Source organism: Sciurus vulgaris (assembly GCF_902686455.1).
Source record: "Sciurus vulgaris genome assembly, chromosome: 5".
Lineage (NCBI taxonomy): Eukaryota > Metazoa > Chordata > Mammalia > Rodentia > Sciuridae > Sciurus > Sciurus vulgaris.
The window spans coordinates 156,074,527-156,088,119 of NC_136465.1; the positions used below are offsets into that span (position 1 = coordinate 156,074,527).

At 38.2% G+C, this 13,593-nt stretch overlaps 1 protein-coding gene and 1 long non-coding RNA gene across 2 annotated transcripts in view; one reads left to right on the forward strand and one right to left on the reverse strand.

Annotated features, from left to right (window-relative positions):
* NTN4 (netrin 4) overlaps positions 1–13,593 on the reverse strand; it is a 103,783-nt gene that overhangs the window by 63,626 nt on the left and 26,564 nt on the right. The window contains 1 exon segment of the mRNA XM_079141598.1: positions 3,805–4,083. Coding sequence (XP_078997724.1) covers positions 3,805–4,083 — 279 coding nt within the window.
* Positions 1–13,593, forward strand: part of LOC306662094 — a 32,970-nt gene that overhangs the window by 4,799 nt on the left and 14,578 nt on the right. The gene's annotated exons all lie outside the window — the stretch shown is intronic.

A 13,593-nucleotide genomic window follows, 5' to 3' on the forward strand; every position in this document is an offset into this window, starting at 1 on the left:
TTTTTGCAGAGAAAGGAAATGACCCTAAAATCTTAGATAGCTTAAGAAATAGACCAAGTATCATTTCCATGAACTTCACCAATTCACTATCATCAGCCATCAAGAATTCTATGCCATAAAATCAGATTTCATCAATTAATTTCTCATCCTAGAAAGAGTGTTATCTGCAGATGAATTGACTCAGTCTATAAAGGTTCTCAGACATTAGCAGGCACCTGAATCACCTGGAGGACTTGTTAAACAGAGTCCTGAGCCTCACCTCCAGAGTTTCTGATTCACTAAGTTTGGGGTAGAATCTGGAAATTTGCAGTTCTCACAAGCTATCAGGTAATGCTGATGCTGTTGGTTCATGGACCTCACTTGGAGAGACACTGCTATAGATAAAACATGTGCTAAAGAAAGATACATTTGTCCACACACACTTCTGACAAACTGACCTGCCAAAGAACAACTTTTCTTTTCTTTTTTAAATATTTTTTTTTAGTTGTAGATGGACACAATGCCTGTTTCTCTCTCTCTCTCTCTCTCTCTCTCTCTCTCTCTCTCTCTCTTTCTTTCTTTCTTTCTTTCATTTTTACGTGGTGCTGAGGACCTAACCCAGTGCCTCACACATGCAGGCAAGTACTCTACCACTGAGTCACAACCCCAGTCCCAAAGAATAACATTTCTGAAGAGGTTACCTTCCATTCTTCAGGTATAATCGGTGAATCCAGTTATTTATAGAGATACATGTAAAATGAATGACATTCACAGATGAATGTGGGGATGCAGGTGAACTTGCAGGTGTTTCACTGAGGCAAAAGATTGTGCTTGTAATGTGTAATTTGCTCAGCTTCACAATTATAGGAATAAAGGCTTCACATTCAAAAGAAGTGACCATTTCCAAATTAAAAACAGGTCAAACATCCCTAATCCAAAAATCCAGAATCTGAAATGCTCCAAAATCTGAAAATTTGGGATGCTGATACAAGTGAAAAATTCTACACATTACCTTATGTGATGGGTTATAGTCACAGCACAGGTACAGTAAAAATAATGTATAAAATTACCTTCAGCCTATGTGTATAAGGTATATATGAAACAAATGAATTTTGTGTTTATATTTGGATCCCATCCCCAAGATATCCCACTGAATATGTGTAAATATTCCAAAATCTGAAAAATTCTCAAATCCCAAACACTTCTGGGTCGTAAGCATTTCAGATAAGGGATACTCAACTTGTACCAGTGGTTTACAATCCAGAAAAATATGTAATATTTAAATATTTAAATTGCTTTAAGTTTAGGGGTAGGAGAAAAAGCTGAAACCAAAATTATTCACCTTTTTTTTTTTTTTTTTATAAGGAGAGTAGAGAAAGGTTTCTCATGGAACTGGCTCCCTGGCAGCCGACACAGTGTTGGCACTTACCCTGTTTTTTATCCCTTACCTGGTCCGGGTTCCAGGTTTGACGTGGCCTGGCCTAGTTCAGGCACATGCTTAGTTATAGCACAAAGGGCTACTACCACTGCTGGGGAAGATGAAATCAGTATGAAAACTGGGTAGCAGTATGTCAGAAAACTAGTATTATTTTAATAGGAAATTGCTTTCAATTTCAAAGCAGCCTGAGATCAGTAAGGAAATGAGGTTTTCATTCCATACGATCTTTTAGAATGAAGACTTCTCACTCAAACATCCTTATTTTAAAATGGAAAAGCACTCAATATATAATCCCCTTTACTTGGTTGTTCAGCTACTTCCTTGAATTGGTAATTTTCTTTCCAGGAGAATGTTGTAAAAGAAAATTTTATTTTAAAATTCACTGTTCAAAGTCTGTTCACTTTGAGTAATTATCCCTTTTTGCATTTAATAGAATAAAGAAAAACTTCTAGAATTTTCTCCTTCAGCCTTAGGAAGTATTGCTAACTCTTTGAAAGTTTACGCCCAGAGAACTTACTTAAAAAGAAAAAAAGAAACAGTCATTTTTAAATGCATGCTCATGAATGTTTTATAAGGCTCTTGAGAACACTAGTAATTTAGTCTGGTTGATCAGAGCTATTTAGGTTGTCTCATAGGTCATTTGCTGCACAAATATTTATTGAGGGCCTACTCTATGCCATGCAATGGGGGCCCCAGTCTTGTGTCTGTCCTTTTTCTCAGGACTCTACTCTGAAGTGGACCTGTAAATCTTGGATTATAACATACAGTTGAAACAAAAGGTCTCTTTTCATGAATTCACCAAAATATAATGGCAGAAATTTATGAACCTCACACAAGCTTTCTAGTTTACAGTCTAGGTTGGCATGTCTCTAGAATATTTGGGTTATTTCCTATTTGAGTCATACCTGAATGCAATTAACCAAGATACACTAAATTATTCCACTATTTATTTGAAGCAGTATAATTTCTTTCTTTCTTTTTAAACCAGGGATTGAACCCAGGGCTGCTTACCCACTAAGCCAGATGCCCAGGCCTTTATATTTTTTAATTTTGAGATAGGGTCTTGCTAAGTTACTTAGACCTTCATTAAGTGGCTGAGGCTGGTTTAGAACTCAGGATCCTCCCGCCTCAGCCACCAGAGCCACTGATTACAGGTGTATGCCACTGTACTTCCATGAAGCAGCACAATTTCAAACTTTTTTCAGTGTCTGTAAACTAGCAGGTATTTGTTACATGAAAGCTTCATTCTCTTCAACTCTGGGAGCCTCAGATTCACTAGAAGTAATAGAATGATTCTGCTTTTGTTACTCCCTGGCTACTGTCAGTCATTTGAGTTCCCCCAATGCTGCCCTGTGCCCTGCATACAGCCCAGTCAGCACATGCTGTCCTGGGGTCAGCTTTAGTCCATGGTGATCCTATTCTATATTAAGGCTGGAAGAACAAGAAAAGAGTGTGGAATCTGTTCTTCAGGTAAAGCAATAAGGATACACTGAGGCCTTTTAAACTTAATTTTGTTTTTGTTTTGATTTGCTCAGAAATATCAGGGCGACCTATAAGATAAAAGAATTAGAGTGCTCTCCTACTCATCTTCTTGACTAATCTCTGTAGTTCTGGATGTATCCCAACAAGGTGCTTGCTGTCGGAGCCACTGTTTCTTTGTTTTGAAGATGAGGTGAGACAATGATACTGATTTCTCATCATCTTCCTATTCCTACGTTGCTATCATTCAATAAAACTCCTATTGAGCATCTGCTCCTGACTCAGGTAACAAACTTGGTCCCAAGGATGTGATGATCATGCGATAACTGTCTTTGGGAAGTTCATGGTTTCTTGGAGGATGCAAACAAGAAAAAGTCCAGAGGAAAGCACAAAATGTATGAACATAGAAGAAAGAAAGGTTAACTCTGTCATAGGGTGAAGAAGGGTCAGACTGGTCTTCACAGAGAATTATTATTCTGGACAACAAAGATACAGGCATTAAATCAAGGTTCTTGCTTTCCCCATACCAAAAACCTACTCAACAATGGTCCCCCTTTACTGTCAAAGCTGGCTTCTGTGTGCTAATGCCACTAATGTGATTATGCCAACCTCTCCCTACTGCTCACCTTAGGGTTTATATCTGAAAGTTATAATACTAAAAACTGGCATAGATGTTTTCCAAAAAATCTAACTATCACACATGACTTTAATTCTAAAATTGAAGATTAAAAAACAAGTTAATAGGTACTTTATAGAATGGGAGTGGAGTTGGAGGAGTGATTCAGCAGAGGGGGAAACAAGAAGTTCTGTTAGGCATGTACCAAATCTCAAGGAACTTCAACTACCACCACCCAAAGCTGAAGGTACTTACAACTTGCTTTTCATAGAGGAGCACTTGTGTTACCTACCACATGAAACGTCCCTGGAGCCTTGACCGGTCTGAAGCCTTCAACAGGTATACAGTGATCTGCGTGGCCATTGCAGAAGCAGCTGCCCTTGACAATGAAGTCATAGATTGCATAGTGGGTAAAATGTTGAGGCTTTGCCTTCAAGTCATTTTTCTGGCAGGGACAAGACTGTCGTTTTAGCAGCTGCACACGGAGGTTGGTGATCTTCAGCTGTTCCTGAACTTTGGCACTATAAGGGTTTTCTGCATCGTATGGTGGTGACAGTGCTCTGAAAATAACCTGTAAAAGAAAGAAAACATCACCTGTGTAGAGGACCGTGTGCAAGCCCTGGAATGTTTGCCCAATGCAGCCTCAGTTTGATCTAGACCCTTTTGTTATCTACGAGTGATAAGATAGCGACAGGTTTTTAGACCTTGATCACACCTGGGGAAGAGCCACCCTGTTATTCTAGGGAACAGATGTACTGCCTCTTCAGGTAGAAGTATACACTAAGTAACAAGTGCAGTCTTGACATCCGTGACAAAGACAGCCATTCAAAGATCTTGAAGAAAGAGCACTCTGAGCAGAAGGAACATCAAGGTTAATGGCCCTCAGCAAGTCAAGCTTGACTTGGGCCGGGAAGAACAAGGTCAGCAACTGCAGACCAGTGACCAAAGGAAGAGTGGCTACAGGGGACAGAGAGCATGTGCCAGATAGACATGAAGAAAGCCCTTTAAAACTGTGGTAAGCCACGTATATTGGTCCATCCCTGTAATCCTAGCAACTCAGGAGGCTGAGGCAGGAGGATCACAAGTTCAAGGCCAGTTTAGCCAATTTAGTGAAAACCTGTGTAGGAAAAAAAAAAAAAAAAAAAAAGGCATGGTAGAGTTACTCTAATTGTAGTGGAAACCACTGAAAAGTTGATTGTAGGCAGAGAAGTGATCTGATCTGAGTTGTTGTCACATCTTCTAAAAAGATAACAGTTTTTTTTTTTTTTTTTTTTTTTTTTTTTTTTTTTTTGGTACTGGGGATTGAACCCAGAGGCACTTTACCACTGAGCTACATTCCCAGTCCTTTTTCATTTATTTATATTTTGAGATAGGTTCTCACTAAGTTGCTGAGTGCCTTGCTAACCAGCCTCAAACATGCAATCCTCCTGCCTCAACCTTCCAAGTTGCTGGGATTACAGGCATGGGCCATCACACCCAGATAAACAGATTAACTCATGTCTGCAAAGAGTATGGATTATAAAAGGTAAAGAATAGGGGCTGGGAGCATATAACTCCGTGGCAGAGCTTGTGCATAGTATGCATGAGAACCTAAATAAATAAATGATAAACAATATAAACTGGAAGTCAGGAAGCAATTGCAAAAATCAAGATCCAGGAACTTATATTCCTAAATGAAGTCTGACCCTTTCAAAGACTGCCTAATTATTACTTGGGGCTGTTATTGCTACCAATAATTTTTGGTGTTAAATATACTTCTCTTCAAGGTGGATTTGATTTCCAAATTTAGTCAAAAGTCACTTAAAACCAAGTGTAAGGAGGAAAGTGGCTGACAAGGACCTTTGATTTAATGCAACATCAAATTAAGTAATTTATTGTGTAGGTTATAGATAGACTTCAAAGGCGACTTAACACTTTGATTCTGAAGAGGAAACTAGAGGGAAGAAGGCTGAGATGGGACAGATGTTGGTTACTGGCTACTGGGAAACTCATGGGCGTGTGTGAGTCTGTGTTTTATATGGGAGGCATAGTGGAATCCTGAATGGGTCGTAGCAACTCTCTGGTGGCCCCCTTACTTGGGGGAGTAAGGGTTGGTGGAAGAGAAAATTGCTGCCAGTGGAAACTAAGGAATATAAAAAAAAAATCTAAAATACATTGTCACATTTAATGATAGTATCAGAAGGCCAACACCGAATCGTACTTTATTATACATTTTTTTAAAAAAAATTATCAACAAGAAAACAAGCCTTAAGAAATTTCATGAATTTAAGTGTATATAAATTATAATGTACATTATACACATAGATATGTGTAGTAGGAGACACAAAGTTCCCCTGAAAAATGCTTACGTGTTGGAGACCGCTGCCCTGTAGGGCCCGCAGTGGTAGCTGGCCTCGCCCTAAGATGGCTTCGACAAGCCCAACTGCAAAGAAAAACAACTTTAAGGAAGTGCTTTCTATTGGCTGACTGATCTCCTCCGCGTCCGTGCTTAGCTCGCGATCAGTACATGTCCTCGTTACCCACCATTAAGTCTCCACGAGCCAAATGCCTGACCCGTTAAGGTGATTGGCTGTTACATCCCATAAAGCTGCGTACTTTGCACGGAGGGGGCAGGCAGCAGCTGCGCGACAAGAGAAGAAGAAGAAGAAGATGGCGGCGGTGGAGGAGGAAGAAGAACCAGGCACTCGGCTCAGAAGCTCTCCCATAAAAATAAAGACCTTAAAACTTCATCTGAGAGCCGAGTCTTCATTGTACTCGCTGGACGAGACACTTAAGTAACTCTTGACCTTTATGTCAAGACTCTATTAACAAAAAACAAAACAAAACAAGACAAATTTTGATAACCAAGTAGTATGAAAATTAAGTAATTTTCAAAAAGTAGGCTTTGGAAAAACTCCCATTTAGGTAAAATGTATCCAGAAGGAACTTTCCAGAAAAAAAAAAAAATTTCTTTAAGAAATACTCTGGATGTAAAAATTTCATTTTAGAAATTGATTTTACACTAAAAGAATGAAAAGGCAAAATTCCATTGTGTAGGATCACGTCCTCAATGTAGGGTCCACTGTGTAGGACCACATCTCCAAAACTGTCCTCTATGAAATATAATGCTGAGGGAAGAGGGCACAATTCAAAGTACACTGGCCTCTGTGCAGTGGCCAGAATGATTCTCTACAAACATGAGCTGGATACTTGCATTCCCTTGCTTCAGCCCATTCTCCCCTGCCCACCCTCTGCCAAAGACTTCCCGTTTCCTTCAGAAGAAAGTTACAAAGCTCTATAAGGGTCCTGCCTGATTTCTGTAATAAATAACTGGATAACTAACCAGGGTATGCATTTCTAGCTCTTTTAAACTTGCAAAGTTTAAAAAAAAAGTTGTATCTTAAACAATATTCTTCCCCATTTAACCACAGGTAAAGTGGTGGAAAACAACAAATCAGGGGAAAAAGGTTCCAAATAATGTCACATATTTGAGAGTCAATGTAGAAGTAATCACTTTCTTTTAAAGGCAGAAATCAGAACATGGTTTCATATTTTGAAACATTCAAAATAAAAAAAAAAAAACTACATTGAATCCATCGTGGGCTTTGAATAGGACTCATTTTCGATATGTCATCCCAAACGCCAGCGTTCTTGTTAGATGTTCATGAGAAACTTTTACTCTAAATAATACAAATGATGTGGCTAACCTCCCCCTGCCTTTTATCAACCACAGTAATCAAGGACATGGAAAAGGGTAACCCAGTGCGAATTGTTCCCTGAAAAGTCTGCGGTGCACTTCTCCTTGTTGTCTGCCCACCCTTCCTTTTCCTGAACACTGGTGGCAGCTGTTTGCTCTCTCTGTTCCTGTCACATATTTACCCTTGACATTTACCCTGGCTCCCTCTGCCTCCTCACCCCACTCCTCCCTCACCCTGGGAGTTGAGAGTTGCTCATCACATGCGGAGCTAAGAGGAAGATCTGTCAAGGTTTGGGGAAACTTAGACGCGCTTTTGCTTCCTGGACACAGCCTGTGGAGGCTGAATGGCCGCTCTGTGCTTGGTGTGCATGACGCCACAGTTGGCACACTGATATCAGCAGGGGACGGACATCATGACCCCTGAGGCCGCATGCTGGGAAGGAGACAGCAGAGTGCCACAGACACAAAAGTGAACGGGAATTTAAACCATGAAATCTTTTTTCCAGAAAGGAGACGCCTTAATCTGATACCCTGGGAAGTAGATCTAGCCTGCATCAGGAAACAAAGAGTGCGCCAATGCAGATGCTTCAAACTTCTGGCAGGTCGCCCTTTGGGTCCCACCCAGGTTTTCTTCAAACATCCCCAGAAGAAGCCTGTACGGCACTGCAAAAATGAAATAAGATGAAGTGTAGAAGTCCTCCATGTAACATCAGCCTTTTCTGGTTTCCACCCCCAAATAGCATGGATGTATGGGGCCATCGCTGTTCCTCTGTCCCCAGTTGCTTCTGAATATACACTCCCAATATGGCAGCTTTAAAAAGTCAGGGTCCAAGCTTTTGACTAGGATCAAGCATACTTAGATACTTCAGGCCTGCACTTCAAGATCTTGTTTCCTTAAATTAAGTACTTTCATTATGTTTTAGTGGTTAATAGTCTTCTCACTACAGAAAAACAAAATCTGTCATTCAAAATGTACAGCACCTTCAATGTGAACCACCCCAAAGACAACTGGGGATATGAACTTGATAATATCTTTCCACCTAACTTCTGCGGGTATACACACATACAGAATAGTCAATAACTTTGTACGCCCTGTGAGCATTCTACATCAGTGATTCTCAAAGTATGGCCCCCAGAACAACAGCATCCTTAGGAAATTTGTTAGGATGCAGATCCTTGGGCCCTGTCCCAGATCAACTCAAGTAGAAACCCTGCAGGCCTTGCCTAGTAATTGGTGTTTCAACAATCCTTCCAGGTGATTTTGATGCATGATTAAGTTTGAGAAACATTACTGTGTAATTTAAAAACTTAGAATTCCATCCTATGGATATGACATAATTTATTTATCCAGCCTGCTATTATTAGGCAACTAGGTTGTTTACAGTTTTCCAGTGTAACCAACTATCATGAACAACTTTGTAGCTAAAATGTGGATATATACAGTAATTTCCTAAAGATGAATTTACAGATGTGATATCAATGGGTCAAAAAGAAAAGGCATGATTTTAAAAATGTCTGACCTTTTGAATGAATCATGAATGATTTCCTACTTCGTCTTTGGAATCTTCACATTTCCCTGATCTTTCCTGACTTTTCTGAGCCTGGAATCCCTTAAATTTTGCCTGAGGATCTGGATTCTTGGCTCAGGTTCTGTTATTTCTTATGCCCCAGTGTAATGAAGCAATCCTTAAAAAGTCTTAAACAAGTTAAGACCACCTATATTGTCTTTCTTTTCTAGAATTTTCACACACAATACCCTCTCAATAACAATATTGAGAATTAGTAAAAATAACATTCTATGTCTTATTTATACTCTGACTGACATGGAAGTTCAAACAGTATCAACACAGTGTGGACAGAATAAGGAATAAATATTAGGTACAAGCAGTGAAAGAGCTCTTTTAGAATCTAACTTGTACCTTACATATTGCTCTCTATCTAAAATTTTACTGTCTGTGTTGAATCACAATAATTCAAGGAACATGGGGCTGGGGGTGTAGCTCTGTGGTATAGTGTGCATGCTTAGCATGCACAAGGTCCTGCATCTAAATAACAAACAAAAGCAAACAGGAAGAAAGAAAGAGAAAAAGAAAAAAAAAAAACTTAGTCATCACATCAAAAATTTTTCATATTTCTTTTTATTTTCGTGTTATACATAATAGTGGGATTCATTATGCCATGGTTACATATGCACATAACATGATTTGGTCAATTTCCTTCCCCAGTCTCTTCCTTTTCTCTCCCCTCCTCCCTCCCCCTGATCCACTATTTTTTCTTTTTTTTTTTTTAAGCTGGTAGCTTGGGGAATACTTCATGTCCAAGTTGATTATCCATCCTGTGGACGCCCTTGGAACTTGTTCTTTCCATGATAGCACTTGTACACTAGTCTATTGTTAGTGCCTATTTACTTGTCTGTATCTCTCATTAGACTCAATGTTCAGAGGGCAGGGATCTTGTTTGGTTAACAGCTGTGTCCCTCAGCATGTCCCACAGTCTCTGGCACATTGTACCATTTCATAATTGCCGTTGGAGGAATAAGTGAATGAACCGTTTCTCAAATTTCATTTTGAAAGGAGAAGCTAAACAGAGGATAGGATTTAGAAGAATTAAGAAAGATGCTTTTACCACAAATTCTGCACTCTTGGTGAGAGCATCTGAACACACCCCATTGCATTAATACCTCTGTAAAAATATGTGACATGTTTCGAAATGACTGTAAATTCCTTCTCTTCAGTGGCACACAAGATTTTTCCTATACTTAAGGAAAGGGATGAAGCAGGTGTGAGCAGACACTCAAAGAAATAGTAGATCTCTTCCATAGTTTCTGGTCTCATTTTCTTATTTACCAAAAATAGAAGCTTTAGAAACATAACTGCATTGTTCTTTAGTAGTATTTGAAATCCTAGACATCTTCATGTTCTTAAAGAAGCTGTTTTTGGTTTCACTTATATTCTCCATTGTTTTTCTATTTTACTGGTTTCTGCTTTTTATCTTTATTATTTACTTTCTTCTGCTTTCTTTGGGTTTATTTGCTCTCTTTATACTAGTTTCTTGAAGTGGAACTTTAGATCATTAAGACTTTTCTTTTTTCCTAAACATTTCTTTTGTTGTATCCTACAGTTTTGCTATGTTGTGTCTTTGTTTTCATTCAGTTCAAAAATACTCTGCAATTTTTCTTTTGATTTCTTCTTTGACCCATAACTTATTTTAAAGATGTGAATTTCCAAATATTTGGGGACTTCTCAAATATCTTCCTGCTATTAACTTCTAGTTTAATTCCATTTTGGTCAGAGAACATATTTTGTGTACTATAGATCTTTCACATTTATTGATAGTTGTTTTATGGCCTAGTATATGGTTTGTCTTGATAAATGCTTCTTTTGCCTTTAAAAAGGTATTGAAATCTCCAATTGCAATGACCAGCTTATCTACTTCTCTTTGCAGCTTTTGCTTCATGTATTTTTTATTGGTGCATCCCATCATTATACAGAATAGTGGGATTCATTGTGACATATTCATACATACACTCTTAATTTCATGCATTTTGAAGTCCAATAATTACGTTGCATAAACATTCAAGATTGTTATAGTCTTTTGATGAATTGACTCCTTTATGAGTATGGATCTGAGGTCTATTTTGTCTGATAGTACTATAGTCACTTTTGAAGTGTTAGCATGGCATATCTTATTCAATCTTTTTACTTTTAACTTAGTTATGGCTTTATATTTAAGGGGGGTTTCTTATAGACAGCACAGTTGATCTTTTAATTTTTTAAATTTTAATTTTTCTGTATTGAGCAATGAACCTAGGAATGCTTTACTACTGAGCTACATCCCCAGCCCTTTTTACTGTTTTTTTTTTTTTTTTTTTTTTTTTTTTTTTTTGAGACAGGGTCTCACTAAGTTGCTCAGACTAGTCTTAGATTTGTGACCCTCTTGCCTCAACCTGCAGAGTTGCTGGGATTACAGGATGGACCACCACACCTGACACAGTGGTTTGTTAAAACATATTATCCAATCTGTTAATCTATGTCTTTAATTGGAATATTTACATCTCTTACATTTAATGTGATTGTCAATGGGATTATTTTAAAAATCATCCATCTTGCTATTTGCTTTATTTTCCATTTCCTTTATTTTTCTGTCTTCTTTTGGACTGAATATTTTAGGGTCACATTTATCTCCATTTTTTTTTTTTTTTTTTGTTAATTAAACTTTTTTATGTTGGTTGGTTTAGGGTCTATAGTACCTGCCTGCCTGCCTGCCTGCCTGCATTCCTATGCTGGGGATCAAACCCAGGGCTTTACCCATACTAGGCAACTGTCAATCAACAGAGCTATTAATTTATCTCAGTCTACATTTAGGTCACATATTCCAATTCACATACAATATAAGAAACTTATAATAACATGCTTCCTTCCATCCCCCACCCCCAACCTTTATACTTTTGTTGTTATGCATTTTGCTTTCATCTATATTGTAAATCCCACAACACACTGATGATACTTTTGCTTTAAGAAGACAACTATGTTTAAAGATAATTTAAAAACAAGAAAAAGGACATTTCATATGTATCCACATTTTCCTTTATTGATATCTGGTATTATTTTTCTTCTGTCTGAAGGACTTCCTTTAACATTTCCTGTAATGCAAGTCTGCTAGTGATAAAATTATTTTCTGGCTTGTCTATGTTTGAAAGTCTTTATTTCAACTTCACTGAAAAGTCTTTACTTCATCTTCATCTATCTGAAAGATATTTTTGCTGGGTATAGAATTCTAACTTGACAAGATTTTTTTTTTTTCAGTGCTGGGGATCGAACCCAGGGCCTTGTGTTTGCAAGGCAAGCACTCTACCAACTGAGCTATCTCCCCAGCCTTTGACAATTTTTTTCCCTTCAATATTTAAAGTTTTTGCTCCACTGTCTTCTGACTTGCATCGTTTCTGACAAAAACCTTTTGTCATTGTCGAATTTGTTCCTCTATACAGATGTATTCCTTCCTTCTCTGATTGCTTTTAAGGTTTTCTTCTTGTGACCATTTTTAAACAATTTGATTATTGTGTGCCTTGAAGTAGTTTTCATCTTGTTTCTTGCATTTAAGGCTTGTTGCACTTCTTGGAGCTGTGGGTTTATAGTTATAATCAAATTTAGAAAAATTTCAGCCATTCTTTTTCCCTGTTTATTTCTCTCCTTTGTGGACTCCAACTACACATATATTAAATTTCTTGAAATTGTTCCATAGTGCACTGATGCTGTGTTTCTTTTCTGGCTCTTTTCTCCTGTGTTATCATTTCTATTGCTAAGCACTGAACTTCATTAATCTTTTCTTCTATGATGTGTAATCAACTAATACTACTGAGTGTGTTCTTCAACTCAGATATCAAATTTTACAACAATGGACATTAAATTTTGGGTTTTATTATCTTTTCCATGCCTCTGCTTAATGTGGGCAACTTTCCTCTACCTTTAAAACATAAGGCATATAGTTGTAGTAATTATTTTAAAATTCTAAGCTACTAATTCTACAACTTTTGTCATTCAGGGTCTGTTTCTATTGATATATTTTTCTTCTCATTATACATTGCATTTTCCTGTTTCTTTGCAGGTCTTGATTGATTCTAGACATTGTGAATTTTACTTTGTTGGGTGCTTTTGTTTGGTGTTTTTATAATTTTTTTTTGTGGTTATAGATGGACAGCCTGTCTTTATTTTTATTTGTTTGTTTATTTTTTTATGTGGTGCTAAAGATCAAACCCGGTGCCTCATACATGCTGGGCAAGTACTCTGCCCCAGCCCTAGTTTGGTATTTTTGAGCTTTTTCCTGGGATGCAGTTAAGTTACTTGAGAGGAGCTGGATTCTTTTTGAGGCTTGCTTTTAACTTTTGTTAGGTTGGACCAATGCATCCTTTACCATAGGACACATTTTAGCCCCTTACTGAAGCAATGCCCCTTTAATTACTCTAATGATGAATTACAAGTTTTCCATGTTGGACTATTCTTGGTCCTGTGTGATCTCTGGAGATTGTTCCTTCTGTCCTTTAAGGTGGTTCTTCGGCTGAGGTAGTTTTCTTATATACATGTGTTGATCAATACCCAGTCGGAGGCTTAAGAAGGACCACCTTGGGAGGTCTCTCCCAGTACAGTGCTCAGCTCTGGAACTCTGCCCCATTAGCTCAAGCTGTAGGCTTGCAGGTCCTTCATTCAGGAAACCCATCAGACTCGGTCCAGCTTTCTCCTCCCTCCACTGCTCCCTGGATGCTCTCACTAGGCATCCTGTTCACCTCGTTTGCCCCCAACCCCAGGGATTATGTCCTCTGCTGCCTTGTGTCCTATATATCTGAAAATTGTTGTTCCATAGTTTTCTCTGCTTTTTCAGTTGTTTTGGGCAGGCAGGGGGGTAAATCTT